We start from the raw sequence: 21,340 nt of genomic DNA, 5'->3' as shown, positions 1-21,340 counted from the left end.
TTTGATATTTTTTGTGTGCTAATACACGCTTCGAATACATTTTTCTAGACATCATTACGAATCTAATGAGGTATCACACGTATTTTTAGGAATATTATCTCTATTTTTCACCGTTTTCCGTTTCTCGAACAGACTACATTAGTAGCACATCCGGTTCCGGCGGAAGCACGTCAGCTATCACTCCACACGTTGTGTTTTAAAAGGTTCTTTATATGTTCGTTTGCTAACGAAAGGTTCTTTATACTGCCGCGTTTGCTAAAGTCAGGTTATAATGTGACTGCAGTTCGATTTGACTTTTTCAGGTACAAAGTGGGTACATAAATCATTTTAAAAATTATCGCACAAGTTTGTGCTTTTGCCGTGTTTGTGTGCGTTGTATTGCATATGGTTGTTACAAATATTACAATTATAGCTTGTGAAATGATTGTTTTATGATCTCTATAGTCTCGGAATAAAATTAAATGTTCATATTTCATATATTTTATTGCGATTTCCGGCCTCCTGCAGTAAGTAATGTACTTTATATGTAGAAGAATTAGACTGTGGCACATACTTTCGGCGCGTTATTTAATCCGTTACTATTGATACTAACTGTACGCCCTGTTCTGATTGTGGTTTAATATTCTATTGAACAGTCGAACATAACAAAGGTCTATTGTTCTGTTAATGTTGTCTGCATAGTACGGACGCAGTTTACTATTAATATAAATTGCAAACGCATTTGAGCCGTGGTTACGAGCATTTACCGCGGGTTTATGTTCTATCTCTGGGATATGTGCGATCTAAAAGCCGTTACAGACGGGCGTACCGGGCCGCGATCTTGGTGCGGTCAAAATATCTCTTTTTCGCTCTCTTTTATAGCTGCGTGCTGCTGCTGCGTCATTAACGGCCGTACGGTGAACCACCTTAAGCCCCCTCCAGACTATGCGCGTGAATCGCGGGTGAAGCCGCGAACGTGAGTGTGGAGTCGATTTCGCTGTCTGCGAAAATCGACGCCACACTCGCGTTCGCGGCTTCGCGCCGCGATTCGCGCACGAGTGAGGAGGGGGCTTTACACACGATCGAACGTGACCGAAAACTACATATAAAGCTGAGGGCCTACCGCGAAGCACGAACGAGGCTTTGCCTCTCTATCGCACTTGTAAATTCATACGTAAGTGTGACAGGGAGGCAAAACTTCGTCGTGGTTCGCGGTAGGCCTCCTGATATCTCAGTAAAACAAAAATTAAAATACCTACAGTCTAACAGAGAAACAAGAAGATGAAGGCTAACAAAGAGAGTGTAGAAGGGAGAAGTAGAAGACCTCGGCGGACTTTCTCTGATCAGATCGGGGAAATCTTGAAGAAAGGCCAGGCGGCTTAGCACGGTCGCGTTTTTATCCCTTGTCACCATGCCTGTCACGTTCTAACAAGTATGTAAGTGCGAAAGGGACGCGCATAGTGATAGTCGATAAAAATGGAACCGTGCTGAGCCCGCAGGTCAAGAGCACCCTTAACCGCCGAGCGTGTATGAGGAATGTTATGAAAGTGAAGGAAGCGAAAGGGGTATGTCAGGATCGTAGCAAGTGGAAATCCGTGGTCTCTGCCTACCCTTCCGGGAAATAGGCGTGATTATATGTATGTATGTATGTATGTTGTATGTACATACAGTCTGTACGGCGGGCGGCGCTAGAGTAAAAAGCAATAAAATTTGTTACAATAAAAAAATTGTTTCGAAAGCTGATAAGGTAATACGAAGAACGCAAGCAACGCAGTTTTGTATTGAGATTATTAGTCTTGAATATTTACTAGTCTCTGCCTATAGTAATTCTTTCAACTCTGCTATTAGTTATCTTGGCACGTTACAGCGAACGCAGCTGACAGGTAACAAACTACAACGATGCATCAAAAACGAAACCATATTTCCTAAACGGGAGTTCATTTTTCAAATCAACCTGTCTGGCTTTTATACTCAGCGCTGCCGGTGGTGTAGATAGATGAACAGAGGGCCTACGGCGAAAAACGAAAATCGAAAATACGTAATCTGCCTCCCTATCCCTCGAATATGCAAGAGTGATAAAAAGGCAGATAACAAAATTTCAATTTTCGCTTTTCGGGGTAGTCCCTCGGGGTGAGCTCGGGGTGGGCCCCAGACGCCAGTGTTGCCAGCATATTTATTTGAAATCCCTATAAGTCGGTGCTAAAGTCTGTCAAGCCATTTTCGTCAGAAGAAAAAAGCGGCTGATAAATGTAGGCGCCCTACGCGCCTACATTTTTTAAATCGTCCCGTAGAAAATTTGATGTTCACGCCTTTTTCTACTGAGAAAGTTGTTTGACCGGCCGGTTTGATAGTCTGGCAAACTCACTATCTTAGTAGAAAAAGGCGCGAAATTTAAATTGTCTATGGGAAGACAACCCTTCGCAAAGCTACTAATCTCTTTATTAAGTATTTTACCCTTTGGTGGCCATTTTGTTGAGTATTGCATTCATTAAAGAAAGCCGCGACACGACAGCGAGTGATTGATGAGAGGCGACACCCTAATATTAATAGCAGTAAATTGTAATTATTTTAATTTAGGTTAGAAGAGTCGAGTCTCGGGTACTTACGCTTTTCAGACATTTTGCCACAACTTTATGCATAAAATAATTAATTTTAATATAATAATAACTAAGGAGTCAATAAAAAAAAAAAAAATTTGAATTTAATGTCAAGTGATTTAATACGTGCATGCTTTTGTAAATCTTAAAAAATTGTAGTCGTTTTGTCTGCTGGTTCCTTAAAATTTGCTTTATACCCGACATTGAATCTATTAAAAGTCAGAGAGAAAAAAGTAAATTTTGTGATACGGATGAAACACTATTTAAAACGTTACACAGAACAACCCTCAACATTCACAAGCGAGCCTCATTTGCGAAAAGAACTCTTTTGAAATTCTCAAGTTATAAATACAACTTGCATAACGTTCGGACTTTCTTTGCCGCGAACTGTCAAGATGACACGACTCCTATTTTTGGCGCGAACGGTCGACGACATCCTCACCTACTGACCTTTTCGTTCAAGCCGAAATGAGAACGTACACCCGTCACGTTCTAACACGCTGTTTATACATCTACCAGTCTCTTTCTAATTCATTAGCCTAGTAGCTTTTATGATTGTGTTATTTCGAGATAGTTTCATCGTTCAAATGAGCTGTTTTATTTTGGCGCAAACGTTTTGTTGTGTGAAATGCTGAAATTGCAGGAATTATTTTTATAGAATTTTTACTTTAGGCGTTTGTGCGCTGTTGCAATTTGCCTTGATTAAATATTTATATATAGTCGGCAGTTGAACTGTTTCGCGTTCGCAATGGCGTCTGAATTCTCTGAATATAAAACTAGTTACATTAGTAGCTTCGCGGAATTTTTCGCAAATATCGGGCACTTTTATACTTTTCCATGGACGTCCAAAGCTACAAGCTTTCCATTGATCATTTTAAAGCAGATGACCTTGTACGAAATTTTATGCAATAGGAGAATTCCTACTAGTCAAATCAGCTTCTTTTTTAGAACTGACAAAACGATTTACTAATATGGAATTTATATGAAAACGAGTATTGTGACGTCACGGTCAACTCACCTACTTTATAAGTGTCAATCCGATTTATTATACAGAAATTGTTTTTAAAAATAACTGCTATGTATGTTTTTCTAATAATTTTATTATCTTGTGCTTTATTTCGTGCACAGTGTGAAATAATTTATTTTACAGTACATATGGTTATTGGTAAAATAACACTTTTCGTGCGTATGTCAAAAGTTTAAAGGGCCATATGTACTGTAAAACGTTGTACGATACACGTGCGAATAGGTAATTCGCAACTCGTGTCGATTTAAAACACTCCCTTCGGTCGTGTTTTAATTTATCGCCACTCGTTTCGAGTTTCCTCTTTTCCGCATTTGTATCGTAAATAACTATTACAGTATATATGGTCCTATTTTCCCGCACTAGTGCGTAAAATGTGGCGAAGTGGAGAGCTGCCATAGGAAAAATTAGCAAGCGGAGTCACGATCCACAGCAGTGACGGACCGACTTAGAAGAAGAGTGCGTAAAATAGCACTTTTCGTGCGATGCCAAAAGTTTAAAGGGTCATATGTACTGTAAAACGTTGTACGATACACGTGCGAATAGGTAATTCGCAACTCGTGTCGATATAAAACACTCCCTTCGGTCGTGTTTTGATTTATCACCACTCGTTGCGAATTTCTTACTTTCCGCACTTGTATCGTAAATAACTATTAAGCAGAGGAAACATCCCAATTGGTATAAAGAAACTAATTTTACTTGTGCAATATGGTCAAATTCGCTCAAAAACGGGTTGCACTCCGGGAGTGCCGTCAGAAGTGAAAACTCAATGACAGTCTTACGTATTATGGTCACGTGACACCTGTTACGAGTTTAACATTTTTTCCCCATCAAAAAAAGTGCACTGCACCGCTAAAGAAGTTTTCACTTCAACAATATGAAAACACCTAACGCCACATTACACGCAAAGACGTATTAAACGGGTAGTCTAACAAGCTTTTATTTAACCTAATTGTTGTGTAAATAAATACAAAACAAACCCTGGTCGTCACACGCAAAATTGGGGCGAGCAAAGTCAATTTAAATCAATAATTCCCGATGTAATGCAGAATGTTCTAAAATCAATTGACATTCGTGTGTACATGTGACATTTCAATTTGGCTTGGTTTACAAGGCTTCTGAGCCTATTAGAATCGTATGACATGATAAACAATGTAAGCACGGGATTTGTACATTTTATTCGTTGTCGAGTTATGAAATACTAGCTCCTACCCACAACCTCGCGTGGAATGGTGACAATTTGTATGGACCGTCACTGAAATCTGACACCCAAAATTAGTGTGAAACAGTGGGACACTTTTTTTCTTTGTCTCATTCAATAGTGATCGTACATACTCGTGATTCTGAGTCTAAATAACCCAAAAGTTGGTGATATTTCGAAAAAAAGTAAATGGTACCATTTTTTTCTGAAAACCCCCTGATAATGATGATGATGATAAATAAAAACTATTAAAGCAACTCAAACTATCTTCATACCAAATTTCATTTAAAACGGTTCGGCGGTTTAAGGGTGAAGATATCTATAATACAGACACACAGAGTTACTTAAGGGTTAAAAGTTCTCTGGAAAACCCTTAACACATTCATCGCTGAGCTACGGTGGTAGCGCTACGTCGTAGAATGTCGTCGGTGAATGGGAAAAAAGCGGTAAATCTTCATCGTATTAATAAAAAAACCATTTTAATACTAATACTTCATCTCTTTATTCAACTTTACTGATTATTTCCAACAATTTTGAACTTTCCTCAACTTGCAAATCTTTCGAGCAACAGTAGGGCTTCCAAATACCGGACTTCTTTCAATACCGGTATTAATACCGAAACTGTCTTCATCAATACCGGGATCCCGGGATCCCGGTATTGACTATGAATCGCCTAACAATTTTGAATTTTATTTAAAAAAGGCTCACTGTAACACCAGATATGTATGTTCTTAGCTTAGTCACAGAATAAATAATAGTACTAGGTACAGAAGACTCACTCTCTAAAAAAATGCGTCTGTTACGATCAGGACAGATATGGCCGCTAGGTGGCGACAGCGCCACGCGCGGCTTAAGGCCCCGTTCGCACGGCAGCTTTTTCAACGCGCGTTAAAAAAGCGTTTGAATGACACCAATGGATAACCATGTATGTATTCACACGTAGGCGGTTTTTAAGCGCGGCGCTTTTTTATCGAGCACTGTTCGATTTTCGGCGTTGAGCGTTGGCGTCAAATTGAATAGAGCATACGGAACTCCGTGTATCTGTTCTCACAAGCGTTAAAAAAGCGCCGGCGCTGCTGTCAGTTGGCTGTCAAGTGTCAATTTTTGGTGTCAATCGTCAAGATTATTATTAGTTTCACCTTAAAAATGTCAACGTATGCTTACAAATTCCTGAAATATTCAAGCTATATTCAAATAATACGTCGTAATAGCAAATAAAGTATGGCTTTGCTGAGATGCGTACGTGGCATTACGACTCACAAGTGATTTTTAAGCGTTCATATGAACACAAATATTGGAAACGGTAAAAAAGCGCCAACGTCGGGTTTTAACGCAACGCTTTTTAAGCTGTCGTGCGAATGGGGCCTAAGGGTCGCCACCAAAATTGGTGTGGAACGGATGTATTTGTAGCTACCTGTTGCAAAGCGACGAAATCGCGGTTTGGGCCACGCCTGGCTTAGGATATTAAACAATAATCGCCATCTGCAATAATTATCATTTCATCCTCCAGGTTGGCAATCATTTTAACCGCCTTGTTGGCTTCACCAGTCACATTTTTAGTTCAACCTATAAACCAGCCAATAAATATTCGAATTTGGCACCAAAAATTCGTGTGCCATACTACAGTTCATTTCTTTCTACTGTTTGATAAAATTTTAAGAACTAATTATATTAATATAATATCCTGAACATCAGAATTCATCACCAAATATTTATCTAACGCATATGCACAGATCTTGTTTCAATTAAATGATCTACTTTAATTAAATGGGTAAGTAATCTTAATACAGCCGAATTTGATCATTTTAGTTGATTTTAACGTTATAATCGGCACATTTTCCTTGTTTTTGAAAATACCGGGATCCCGGTATTGCATTAATATATACCGGTATTGAAAAATGCGTTTAAACAGACGGGATCCCGGTATTTCGGGATCCCGGTATTGGAAGCCCTAAGCAACACCGAGAAGGGACACGGCATTCGTACTATTTCCCCTCAGCCGAAGCATAGGTAGGTACCTATACAACTCGTCCATACACAAAAAGAGATCGAGGTGTACAAGATTTGTCTATGTATTTGTGTCGTCCAGTCGTCATTACAGATTGGATTTTGTATGTAGTGAGTGAGAAGTGCGACTGTGTGCACGTTTCCCCCCGCAAAAAATGGCACAATGATTTGTACGATAAGATATCGCTTGGGCTCCTCCCTTCCGACATGTCGGAAGCCGGCGTTGTTCGTGCAAATCTGTAGAGTTGCCAGCATGTTGCCAGTCTAAAAATGCAGTCACAATCACGACGTTTGACAGCTCATTTCAATCCCATTACTAGTCTGTAAACATAATCGCAGCGACATAAATATTGAACGTCAGAATTTACTTCATGTTTGCTTAACTCGTAATTGAGTTTCCAGGCGCCGTAGGCAACATACCAATCGCTAACGCTCCGTAGAGAACGAAACGCAACTGTCACTGTCATGCTAATATGGAGTACTGACAGGGGTGCGAAACTCCTCCCTTCGGGCAAACTCGGCTCCGTTCGGCTCAGCATTGCTCCCGAGCCATTATTAAGGCCTCTGTACACAATGGGCCAGCGCCGGCCACTCCAAGGGACGCAGCCATGCGGTAGAATGAGATAGCAATATCACTTGCTCCCTCTAACGCATAAATGCGTCCCCCTGACTGGCCCACGCTGGGCCATTGTGTACAGGGGCTTTTAGGGTTAACACAACTTGACGTCCCTTTGCTTGCACGACCACAGATAAGATAATGGCTTGAATTTTGACGACCCTAAACAGCCGAAAGGGATAGTCCCATATAGGGATTCGATGGCGAAGCGCAAGTGATTGTCACATTGGCTAGGCCGAGGAAGCGCATTGTATAGCACCTATGTAATACCCCTAGCTCGTTCAAAAAGCGCGCTCTTTACAAGTGAAGGATTGATTATGAAATTCAACAACCAATCACAAAGCCCATATACAGTATATTAAAAATAATCCCAAAGCCTTACCTGCGTATAGACCTCGTTTACAAAATCTCGCTTACCCCCCTCGTTGCACAATCGAATACCTTTAAACGAGCAATTCTAGAATATTTATTAATTTTATATTTCGGGGATCTCGGAAAATGCTCTATCGATTTCGATGAAATTTGCTATATGGGGGTTTTCGGGGGCGATAAATCGATTTAGCTAGGTCTTATCTCCGGGAAAACGCGCATTTAAAGTCTATATATATAGTTATGTAATACCCCTAAATCGTTCAAAAAGCGTGCTTTTTACAAGTGAAGAATTGACTTTTTATTTTTTTTATTTGTGTGAGTCAATCGGACGTCGCTAGACATACGGGCGGCCGGTTGCTCTTTGTCGGATAGAAGGTGTATGTGATGTGTCTAGTAGGGTCCATATTACTGGTTTGTTGGGGATGAAGAATTGACTATGAAATTCAACAATCAATTTCAATATAATTAAAAATAATCCCAAACTGATCTTTACCTGCGGCTGTAGGTAATTACAGACCTTTTTTACAAAATCTCGCTTACCGCCCTCATTGCTCTATTACGTGGTAAGCAAGTTCAGAAACTTTACAGTAAGTACCAAGGTGTATTAAAATGTCAGTGTAACATGTTTAGTGAGTGATACAGGAAGGGCGGTATGTTGACGGCGTGGGCAGCACGCGACGCCTGCTGCGGTTCATTATGTTCCTTTACCATTGTTGAAGCGTAATATTGTAGGTAATGGCTTTTTACGCTGCAAAACACCGATTTAATCTTTAATCATTGTTACGGGACTTAGGGTGATTCGCCAGCAACTGGCCACCGGCCAATAACTGGCCACCCAAAACTAAAATTGAATTATATTCACTTATAAACAGAATTCATTTTAGTATAAGGTTTCAATAACTGGCCAGCCTTCAATAACTAGCCACCTTATACTAAAATGAATTATGTTTATAGTAGAATAGGATTCATTTTAGTTTAGGGTGGCCAGTTACTGGCAAATTACCCTAATAGCGTCAAAAATTTTAAAAACGCCGTGTAAGATATAGCGACATATCCAAGTCACATCTAGTCGATATCTAATGTAGATCTAGTTGATCTCTAAATCGTCTCAAGATCTTGTGATTATCTCGAAATCCGAATAGGCCTGTATTTTACTTTTCGACAATATCTCGAAGTTATATCACTCAAGTCCTGAAAAGTATCGACGCCACGAATATATCCCGAAGAAAATTGGCTACTTTCCTATTAGTCAAATCAGCTTCTTTTTTAGAACTGTGAAAACGATTTGCTAATATGGAATTTATATGAAAATGAGTATAGTGACGTCACGGTCAACTCACCTTCTTTTTATACTTCAATCCAATTTATTAAAATAGAACTTGTATTTAAAAATAACTGCTATCTATGTTTTTCTAATAATTATGTGGTGCTTTATTTCGTGCACGGTGTGAAATAATTTATTTTAAGTAGAGGAATCCCTATTGTACGATCAATTTAAAACTTTTCGAGTATCAATAGTAGTTCTAGTTACAAGCTAGCGTGTTGAAGTCGATAATAACCCCATGTTTGAGCACTAATGAGGTCGATAAGGTCACGGGCAATGATTTCTCGATTCCAACCACGTTTATGATTTAGTAATTACCGTACCGTAGTTATAGCGAGAGAGGGTTCAAAATCAAACCTGTCAATCTGATAAAATTAACGAGTTGAACAAAACACAACTTTCTGTGATTTCAAAACAGGCCGATTTCCTCGAGTTTTGACACACACAGGAGTTCCGTACCCAAAGGGTAAAAACGGGACCCTATTACCTTTTTGCTATTACTAATCTGTCACATGAACTGTAACTTATGAACCGTGATAGACAGTTGAAATTTTCACAGATGTTGTTTTTCTGTTGCCGCTATAACAAAAAATACTAAAAACATAAAAATAAATAATTGGGGCTCCCATACATCAAACGTGATTTTTTTGCCGTTTTTTGCGTAATGGTACGGAAACCTTCGTGCGCGAGTCCGACTCGCACTTGTCCGGTTTTTTGTAAAGACACCGGTCAACGGGTGCTTACATCGTAATTATAGCATCTGTGGATGCACTAGTAAGTTAAAATGAGTTATAAAACATGTTTTCTTTCTTCGACAGGAATGTCCGGAGGGCGTAGTACAAGAGGACTCCTTCAAAGATATTTACGCCAAGTTTTTCCCTCACGGCAGTAAGTAACCAAAATAGTTAATTGTGATGTTAGAATTAAGAATTCCATTCGAGTATCAATATAACCTATATAGGGTAAATCGTCAATTACTGGCCACCGGTTAATAACTGGCCACCCTAAACTAAAAATGCATTCTACTCACCTATAAAGAGAATTCATTTTAGTGTCAATAATTGGCCAGCCTCCAATAACTACCCACCTTAAACTAAAATGAATTCTGTTCATAGGTGAATAGAATTCATTTGTCACAAGTCACAAACGAATTTGGAAGGAAAAGGGGTAAGGGGCTGTGCACAAATCACGCGAGGTGTTTTCGGCTACTTTTTGACCCCCCCTCCCCCTTGGTGATATTTGGTGAGGTTTTTTGCTACCCCCTCCCCCCACACGACCTCACGTGTATTTTTTTTAATTTTTTTCCATTCGACCCGTATTTAAGATAAATAGTATTGTATATAGAAAATCTTGTTTATTTTTCTATTTTCGTTAAATATACTCGCTATTTTGAAGTGCAGAGTGAAATATTTATGTGTAACGAAACCGAGAAAAAGTATCTACTCATGTGGTAGGTTTTTTTTTCGTAGTTTCGTTCACTGTAGAAAAATACACGTGAGGTTTCCTTATACCCCCCTCCCCCAAAGTGATATATCGTGATTTTTTCATGACCGCCCCTCCCCCTATCGAACCTCGCGTGATTTGTGCACAAGCACTAAGTAAATTATGGTTAATCCATAAAAGATTAATTGGTTACATTGTTACAGATTCAGCTCTATACGCCCACTACGTGTTCAAAGCCTTCGACGTGAACAGCAGTGGAGCCATCAGCTTTAGGGTAAGTGCTACGATTGCTGACATTATATTAATATTTATACACCGTGAGGCTTAAACACACAGATTTAACCACATGTTATTATATATCACTACACCTTATAAAACAAAGTCCGCCGCGTCTGTCTGTGTGTTTGTATGTTCGCGATAAACTCAAAAACTACTGAACGGATTTTCATGCGGTTTTCACCTATCCTTGTGATTTTTGAGGAAGGTTTAGGTGTATAATTTGCTAACCCGTGCGAAGCCGGGGCGGCTCGCTAGTTAACATTATAATTAAGAAGAAGAAGAAGAAGAAAATAAATTTATTCAGGACGCTTACAGTATTGCTTAAAACTAATACAACACTTTTATAAGTATAAAACAAACGTCACTGAATTAGGTCTCCCCTCAGCTTGATGACAAGCTCCCTTTCAGGTATCTTGACGCTGGTCTTCCGTGGAGACCTGTCCCAGCGATCGCGTCAGCACGTAAACTTAAAAACTAATATTATTAACACCCCTAAGTCATAGACAAACAGAGTAGGTATCTAATATAAGCTACGCTCGTTAGCGCTACCGTCATAGCGACATTGGTTTTCTTTGGTATTTTGTTTCATTCGCAACTATTGATGCTGATTTTTTACTTACAAGCTTTTACTATCACCAGTTAAGGATGACACACGCTGGACCGGGCCGTGCCCGGGCCGAGGCGCCCGACATGTCATTTTCTATGACGGCTGATCGGTGATCACGTGGTGCCTTCCATAGAAAACGAAGCGCCGGAAGCTCCGGCCCCGTCTAGCGTGAGTCTGAACTTAAAGGCATCGAATTTCATAGTTTATCGGCTCACCCGAGCCCACTGTGTATACTGCACTCGGCGAGATCGGTATCTCAAGCGTTTGAAGTTTGATCGGATGTCTACTTGAGATATATCTCTTGGAGCGACTTCGATAGCTGTTTTTAGGGTTCCATACCTAAAGGGCCCTATTATTAAGACTCCACTGTCGGTCTGTCTGTCACTAGGCTGTATCTCATGAACCGTGATAGCTAGACAGTTGAAATTTTTCTGTTGCCGCAACGGAACAACTAATACTAAAATGTACGGAACGCTCGGTGGACTGGTCCGACACGCACTTGTCCGGTTTTTCTATGTGATTTGGCTTAAAGTTTCTGCTTATTTATTTATTTATTAGAAATAGTTATATGAGATTGTAGTAGTTAATTAGCCAGTAAGTAAATAATTGTGTATATTATAGATACTAACATTAGCCTTAAGATAAAAACTGTCACTAACACAATTGATCCAAGTTGGTCGCGAATAAATGAATTTATTATTATTCTCTTTATTCAATTAGGGTCTTAGGTTAGGGTTTTACAATGTGAGTATAAAAGTAAAATATAAAAACATTTACAAAACATAACAAAAATATATAAACACATTATAAAAAACCTAACCTAGGGTGCCGCCGGCAGCGGGGCAGGGTCCAAGCTGCCGGTGGTCAGGGCCGCAGAGTGAGGAATCGACGTACTATACGCGCCGTGTCCAAAATTACCGCCTTCTGCATCTGACCCTTGATCCAACCACCCACCATTATTATTATTAAAGGGCTGGCAGCCAGGGCATAAAATTCCATTAAAACAATAAAAACTTTTTACAAAAAAAAGCAAACCGACTTCAAAAAGGATGAAATAAAATATTATCCTTTTTGAAGTCTATGCGTTACCAACTGATATGTTTGAAGTCGGTGCCAAGCCAAGTAGTAACAATACCAGTCAAAAATAATCAGCTTTATGGCTATAAATCCCATTAGAACTGTACTAATAACTATTACAAATGTGTAAGTAATTCTGTCTGCCTCTTTGTCGCCTTTTCATGGCTAAACAACTGGACCGCTTTAGGTGAAATTTGGCAAGAAGGTAAATTTCTTGAATTGTTTTATATTTTGAAATGTAGTCCTCTGGATAAGGGACGGGAAATTACTCTGTCCCAATCTCACACTTGCGTGCTATAGACTGTTGGAGCATTAGTAAGAAATGCTCTTTAAAAAATACGACGGAAAAAAAATGCATTGGATTTCCACTAATGTGCCGACAAACATGGTACAAACTGCGCCAAGAAGGTTTGATCGTGTGTTCTGAGGTGTGTTCTTAGATACAATCTACGTCAAAGATATGTTTACACTTTTGCACCTTACTCCTTTGTAAGGCGAAAAGTGTAAACATATTTTTAACGTCGACTGTACCTACAGAAAGTACGTTCATTGTCGTCGTGTAAGGCAATCCAACGTAGGTACATCCTTATCGAATCGCACCAAAATCATGGTATGCTTCAAAATTTGACTTGGCACCGACTTCAAACATATCAGTTGGTAACGCATAGACTTCAAAAAGGATAATATTTTATTTCATCCTTTTTGAAGTCGGTTTGCTTTTTTTTGTAAAAAGTTTTTATTTTTCCATTTTTAGTTTTAACGTATTGTTAAGAGCGCGACGCATGAATGAAAAACAAGATCATGTTTAACACTAAATTCGTGTACCTATTACTTTAATAAATATGTATGTAATCAGGAATTTTCTCGAGTCCGTCTGGGAAATTATAATTCCTGTCACTACTACACTAAATGCATCCGCCCCGCCACTGGCCCAATCCCTCAACGCCCCGATCACTTAACCTCACAGCGCATCAACCCCTGATCCAGGAACCCCTCGACCCTGAACCAGGAATTGTCTCGAGTCCGTCTGGGAAATTATAATTCCTGTCAACTAAATCCATCCGCCCGCCCCGCCACTGACCCAATCCCTCAGCCCCCCGATCACTCAACCTCACAGCACATCAACCCCTGATCCAGGAACCCCTCGATCCTGAACCAGCAACCCTTCAACCGCCATTCCCCGGCCCGTTAATCTCTGACCCCTTAACTCCTAACCCTAACCCCCGATCAGTAGCCTTACCAGCTTACCACGAGTTTGACATTGATATATTCGCTAGCATGTGTGTAACTTTCTTCCCATGCATCTCGCTCGTACTAACCTTAGTGTGAGCGAGATGCATAAAAAGTTACATTTAGATGCATAAGACGTTAGCGAATATGTCAATGTCAAACTCGTGGTAAGGCTACAGTTGCAGTACATCAAATTGGTGGTTTTCGGAAGCAAATGCTCGAGTTACTTTAGAAAACCCCGAAATCACTTAACACGTGCCTTTAAAAATTGAGGAGTTCCCTCAATTCCTCATGGATTCCATCATCAGACCAGAACCAAAAATAATACGGAAACACCTTGGAGGTAACTTCTTCCAAACAAAAAAAGAATTACTCAAATCGGATCACAGGTGCCAGAGTAATCGCTGAACATACTTACATTTAAAGAAATCATCATCATTATCATCAAAATAATCATCATCATCAGGTCTATTTCATCAAATTAGTGGTTTTCGAGAGAAAATGCTCGAGTTGCTTAAGAAAACGCCCAAAACACCATGCATGTGCTTTTAAAAATTGAGAAGTTCCCTCAATTCCTCATGGATCCCATCATCAGAACAGAACCAAATTAAAATGGGACCAACTCGGAGGTAGCTCCTTTCAAACAAAAAAAGAATTACTCAAATCGGACTACGGATGTCGGAGTAATCGGTGAACGTACATAGAAAAAAAAAAATATAGCCACAACCGAATACAGAACCTCCTCCTTCTATGAAATTGAAGTCGGTTAAAAATTTGACACATTCTTAGGGATTGACAGGGCAAGCTATGATGGCGCCATCTGCTAAATACTCCGACCGGCCAACCCCATTATACAAGCTTTGTACCTATTTTAACTCGAACTAAAAACCACTAAATTTTAACTCCATCCCATGATCCCATTGTAACGTGTTCGTGAATTGCAGTTCCAGGAAGAATTACGGACGCAGTTCATTAAATCGCCGTTATTTCAGTTTAATCGATAATGGTTCAGTAATAAAGCTGTCTCTCGAGCCTACATTCAGCTACAACCAATATAATATCAATACAATTTCTTTTAACTACTTTTAATCCCTAATTTTCAGATTTTTAATTTTTTTATTGGTATACTAGCTTTTGCCCGCGACTTTATCTGCGTGGAATTAGTGACAGCAGGCACAGCAGCTGAAGTAGGTATAGCGCCTGGATAATGCTAATAGCAATCATTCAAATCGCACATTGCTTACTTCAATTATTAGGCAATTCATTAACTCTTTCCATTCCACCCCCCTTTTCACCGTCTTTAGAGATGACTTCCGATATAAAAACTATCCTATGTCTTTCCCCGGGACTCAAACTAACTGTATGCCAAATTTAAACGAAATCCGTTCAGCGGTTTAAGCGTGAAAAGGTAACAGACAGACAGAAAGACAGACAGACAGTCACACTTTCGCATTTATAATATTAATTAGTATGGATTCATTAACTCTTTCAATTCCACCCCCCTTTGCACTCTCTTCAAGGATGATTTCCGACGTAAAAACTATCCTATGTCCTTCCCCGGGACTCAAACTATCTCTATACCAAATTTCAACTAAATAGGTTCAGCGGCTTAAGCGTGAAGAGGTAACAGACAGACAGACAGACACACTTTCGCCTTTATATTAGTAAATAAATATGGATATTGACTTAAACTCACTGCCTTTACTTTGTTTGTCGGAAGTCTGCCTTTTAATATATTATGCAACAACATAGCTACTAGAAAATATATATCTTCCTTGAAAACATGAGGTACCTGCCTACTCGTCTTTCTCTAAGAACTTTTTACCGCCACGGCAACTTGCACCAACTCAGCGCCTGATATTTTGATTCTCACAAGATAGGTCTAAGAATGCATTAATCTATCTTATTTTTAGGGTTCCGTACCCAAAGGGTAAAACGGGACCCTATTACTAAGACTTCGCTGTCCGTCCGTCCGTCCGTCTGTCACCAGGCTGTATCTCATGAACCGTGATAGCTAGGCAGTTGAAATTTTCACAGATGATGTATTTCTGTTGCCGCTATAATAACAAATACTAAAAAGTACGGAACCCTCGGTGGGCGAGTCCGACTCGCACTTGTCCGGTTTTTTTTTCAATCTGACACTATCTGTGCCATTTATTTTGTACTATTATATTCACAAGCTTAAACTGATCAATTTCATCATCATCATCATTCTAGCCTTCAGTCTCCCACTGCTGAGCATAGGTCTCTCTTCGTGTACGCCACTTATCCCGGTCCTGGGCTAGTCTCATCCAAAAGTGCCCCTCGATTTTCCGAATGTTATCCACCCTACCATCAATTTAATTTCAATTATCTTCTAAATGTAGAATGAACCCGCTGGCACTGTTCCTACTTTGAAACCGTAGCTTTGCACGCACTCCTGCAGCAAACGGTTAAGTTTCCAGCTTGAAACGGTGCCAGATCAGATTTGTAATGACAGGTTTCAGTGCAATTTGGGGTCACGGTGTAAAGGGTAGATTCGCTTTCGAATAAATATAAAATCAAAATCAAATATTAAAAGTTCGAAAACCTCTCCTAATGTCTGATTGCGCTGAAATTTTGTATTATACCTTTAAACGAGCAATTCTTGTATATATACATATATGTAGGTATATATATATATTTATACCTATATTTCGGGGATCTCGGAAACGGCTCTGACGATTTCGATGAAATTCGCTATATGGGGGTTTTCGGGGGCGAAAAATAGATCAAGCTTATCTGTGGGAAAAAGCGAATTTTTACTTGTTTTCCGAGCAAAGCTCGGTCTCCCAGGTACTTGCAATGGAATACCTAGCGCTTATTACATCTACTTAAGGGAAATTCTGACATATTCCAACCCTAGGTAAGTACCTAAGCTTGGCCACAGACGTAACTGGGTATAGGTACCGATACCTACAAAATGACGGAGCAACTTATAGTCCGTCAAACGACTTTGTGAGTCGAAAAAGGTGCGCAATTCTAATTTTCTATGGAACGATAACCCTTTGCGTCTGTTTTTGAATTTTCAGTTTTTTTTTTCTACTGACGGAAATGGCTTGACAGACTATATTGAAAGTAGTAACTTGAAGTTTAGGTTAATGTTCTGTTAGTTCTGTAGCAATGGTAATAAATAACATCTTTGAATACGTAAATATGTATCGTATATAGGTTAAATACAAATACAAATACAAATACAAATACAAATACAAATACAAATGGTTTATTCGCAGTAATATGGCTGTTTTGATCGTTACGATAGAGGGTGTTCTGAATTTACGTAATGTCTCCCAAAGAGTGTTCTTATAGCCAGCGGTGACATTTTGAAAGGTTATTTCGATGTTGAAGTTCAATATGTAGGGCTTCTTAAACCATAAGACTTCTTAGAATCTTAAAACTTACAAAACAAGTAGGTGTCATAATATATTTGTTACGTATACAGTATATTTATCTAAATAATACTTGAGGCAAAGAGTCTTTGATGAATTAATGATCGAACCTCCGTATTTGACAGCTGAAATAGATGGCGCTGGACTAAGCTATTATGTTGTGTGGTCACTAGATTGTTAAAAGCCAATTTTGGATCGTCGTACGAAATCTGTGAAAAATGAAACCGAATTGAAATAAAAATCATGACACTTTTTTTTCTCGTATTAGGATTGAGAGAGCTCGTGATTCTGAGTATATTAACCTATAAAAATACAAATTAAAAAAAGCGTGGCATACCACAGTACATACCAAATGGTCCATCTAGGTACATTCACGTCAAATTCGACGCACAAATTTTTCTTAGACTTTCTTTACTATTCTTTGGCGTATATCTCGGGACGGGCCTTACGGGCACTAAAATGGTACTAGTTCAGCGGTGTCACTGTGTGTGTTTACTAGGGATGTACCGACTAGTCGCCGACTAGTCGGGAAAGCCGACTATCCGGCCACATTTGTAGTCGGCGATTAGTCGGCGACTAGTCGGCAAAAATGGCCGATTAGTCGGCATTTTATCAGTGAAAGAAAAACAGAAAAAAAAGAAATCAACAGTCAATATTTACCATATGTTTTATGTTTATTTTACTAAAGTACCTATTCAGGGTGCATACGAAAACTTTTGTTCATATAATTGACCGTTTGATCGTTATCAAATGTTGGTGGGCTGGTGTTTTCCTCTACAGGTCGATCTCAACTGATTCTCGTGTAATTTCATGTGCAAGTTCTATAGTTATTTTTTTAGTACTATTCAGTTTTGTTTTTTTTTATGGTGGAGCCATGAGGAACTATTAAGGATGACTCACGTTATAGACCGGGCCGTGCCCGGGTCGGAGCTTCCGGAGCTTACTTTTCTATGACATGACAGGCGATCACGAGCATCACGTGATCGCCTGTCATGTCATAGATCACAGAAAACGATGCGCCGGAAGCTCCGGGCCGGAGACGACCCGGCCTAACGTGAGTCATCCTTTAATGTTATTGCAAAATTTAGAGACTTAGTCAGGGCACGTTGCTCGTAAAGACGCTGACCACAGGGGATAGGTTCTTAACTGGCGACTACGTACGGGAAATAGAGCCTTAATTAATACATCCTACAAGCTGTACTGACGGTCTGCAAAATAAAAGAACTAAAGACAGAAATTGAACGAGGATTCTTGTGATAGGTCTTTGAACCTGTAGAGAACACCTTTTAGCCAAGCTAAATTATCATGAATAGCGCAACCAAAGGAGCAAAACTATTCTTTTCACCTGAACTTATACGAAACTAATGATCTGGCCGACTAGCCGACTAATCGGCCATTCGAGCGCCGATTAGTCGGCTAGTCGGCCAAATCAATAGTCGGTAAGTACATCACTAGTGTTTACTCATTCATCTTCCTCGCGTTGTCCGCCGTTTTGCCACGGCTCATGGGAGCCTGGTGTCCGCTTAGCAACTAATCCCAAGATTTGGCGTAGACACTAGTTTTTACGAAACTGTGTGTGTTTAACATATTAATTACGCTTTGCTATCGAATAACGTTCACAAACATGTCGATACCCGCTGTACCCATAAATAACTAGGCTAGTTAGTAGTTAGTTTAAAACTCAGAACTGAGTTAAAAAGCCGACAAACTCCGCTCCAAACTATGAAACTGCAGAATGGCTAATTGTTAGTCGCTGCAAGTTTCGAGTTGCAGCTCGTTGTGAATTTCATATTTATTGCACTGTGGACCGTTCGGCGCGGTATTCAATTACCTAATCTAAAGTAACAAACTACTTTTTTAATTAAGGAGAAAATATAGTAGGTGCATAAATTAAATGCTGACATCAGGTACCTATTCAATTTCAGATTTAGTTGAATCAGGTCTCTGCTTCATGAAATATATATAAATTTATTATACTACTCGTACTGAGTTTAAAAAGTTTAACTCCTCTAGAATTAGTCAAAAAGAAAGCGTTGGTAGCCGAGTGGATATGACGTCCGACTTTCAATCCGGAGGTCGCGGGTTCAAATCCTGGCTCGTACCAATGAGTTTTTCGGAACTTATGTACGAAATATCATTTGATATTTACCACTAGCTTTCGGTGAAGGAAAACATCGTGAGGAAACCTGCATACATTTGCGAAGAAATTCAAAGGTGTATGTGAAGTCCCCAATCCGCATTGGGCTAGCGTGGGGACTATAGCCCAAGCCCTCTCGCGCGTGAGAGGAGGCCTGTGCCCAGCAGTGGGACGTATATAGGCTGAAATGAATGAAATGAATGAATGAATTAGTCAGCCAAGGAACGACTTTGAAATTTGTTTTTGAGGAAAAAATAGTCTTAGGTAGGTACTTATATGGTTTTGCGCGCGAAATGAGGTCCAGAGCACATTAGTTATTGTACCTACTCGATCGTGATCTTTGCTTTCTGTTCCCGTACTTCGCACACAGCTATAGTCTTGGGTTTACGTCACAGATATCAGCGATAGGACAAAACTAATTACCAACTTTAAATTACCACAGTGACTTATTCCCCATTATCGTCCACAGGAGCTCCTAGTAACCCTATCGACTCTTCTCCGCGGCTCCGTCTACGAGCGGCTCCGCTGGGCCTTCCGCCTGTACGACGTGGACGGCGACGGCGCCATCACTCGCGGCGAGCTGGCTGAAGTCGTGGTAGCCGTGCATGAGTTGCTCGGGCGTCGGGCGCCGCCGGGGTCGCCTCACGCGAGACTGGACGACGCTAAGGCTAATGAACAGGTATGATGCTACACACGCGGGGAGACGGCTAACGTCGTGGTAGCGTTGCGTGAGTTGCTGGGACGTCGGGCGCCGCCCGGGTCACCTCATGCGAGACTGGACGTATAAGGCTAATCAATAGGTATGAGGCCATCACACTCGGGGAGGTGGCTGAAGTTCGTGGTAGCAGTTCATGAATTGCTGGGGCGTCGGGCGCCGCCCGGGGTGCCTCATGTGAGACTGGACGATGTTAAGTACCGCAGTTAATCGATTTTTTTGCAATTCAGGTCATATTTACAGTAAAATCATTATACCTAAGTACATATTTTCGCTTCCAAATAACACCAGCACCAACAGGAGTCTTATATGTCCTCAGTTATAGTGTCCGGTTTAATAACGTAAGTACCTACATAAATATAAAAATAGTAGATTGTACAACAAGGGCATAAAGTGACCCATGTTTACCCGAGGCAATTTTTTGGTCTGAGCGAAGCGAAGACCAAAATAGTAGACGAGGGTAAAAATGGACATTTATATACACTCTGCTTTTCACTTCGATTGCGAGGAAATTATATTTTTCACGGCAATTTACACCACGAAATTGTCGTAAAGCGAAAGAACATAATACAATATACATAACCAATTCCCGCCAACTAACTTTTTAATTATTTTTTTTTAATTTTCAACATGTGATCAGAGTTTCAGACGCTTGGTTTTCTGCCAAGTCAAACATTTCGGAGCATTTTTGAACGATAATCGACTCCTATTTTATGTGATTTACTAAATTTAATGACAGAAAATAGGGATTTCTAATAAATTGTAGCAAAAATAAAATAATATAACAAGTTTGGTCATCTACACAATTTTATTGCTCAGTAAAATTGTGCAATATGTTTTAACTGTTTGGCTGTTGAGACCGATTACCTTAGTCTTAGAAGAAAATTTTACTTTTATGCTCTAGAGCATAAAATGCGATTTTATGTCGTCTACGCACGACATAAAGGTGCACTTTTTGAGCATGAGAAGTGAAAATTAAATTTAAAGAACTATCTAGTTAAACCTAATAAAGTTGACTCTTATAGCTAACAAGTTCGCGAAAGCAAAGCAAATTATTTAAGCTGATCTCACAATAAACTGTCTTGCTAAGAGCATAGTAAACTAACGGCTAAACTATGTAGCTTGGAAAGAAGCAGCCGTCTGGAAAATGGCGGACTTTATGTTCGCGCTTGACTGGGTGCGGTATTCTTTATGTAAACTTGAGGATATAATAGTTTAGTACCAAAGTAATTTTTGATGCCTTAACATTGGCTACAGATTATAATAATATTAGCTAGTGGTAATTTCTCGATCGTAGCATGTCGGTGTACCTACCCTGATTTTAC

The 21,340-nt window shown here is 39.8% G+C and overlaps 1 protein-coding gene across 1 annotated transcript in view; it reads left to right on the top strand.

Annotated features, from left to right (window-relative positions):
• Positions 1-21,340, top strand: part of LOC134803392 (Kv channel-interacting protein 1) — a 68,358-nt gene that overhangs the window by 44,163 nt on the left and 2,855 nt on the right. Inside the window, exons 3-5 of the mRNA XM_063776211.1 lie at positions 9,939-10,008; positions 10,767-10,837; positions 19,770-19,979. Coding sequence (XP_063632281.1) covers positions 9,939-10,008; positions 10,767-10,837; positions 19,770-19,979 — 351 coding nt within the window. The remainder of the gene's footprint in view (positions 1-9,938; positions 10,009-10,766; positions 10,838-19,769; positions 19,980-21,340) is intronic.

The sequence above is a fragment of the Cydia splendana genome, chromosome 26 (assembly GCF_910591565.1).
Source record: "Cydia splendana chromosome 26, ilCydSple1.2, whole genome shotgun sequence".
NCBI classification, from domain to species: domain Eukaryota; kingdom Metazoa; phylum Arthropoda; class Insecta; order Lepidoptera; family Tortricidae; genus Cydia; species Cydia splendana.
The sequence above is the reverse complement of the archived record's forward strand: the minus strand, read 5'-3'. Positions and strand labels throughout refer to the sequence as shown.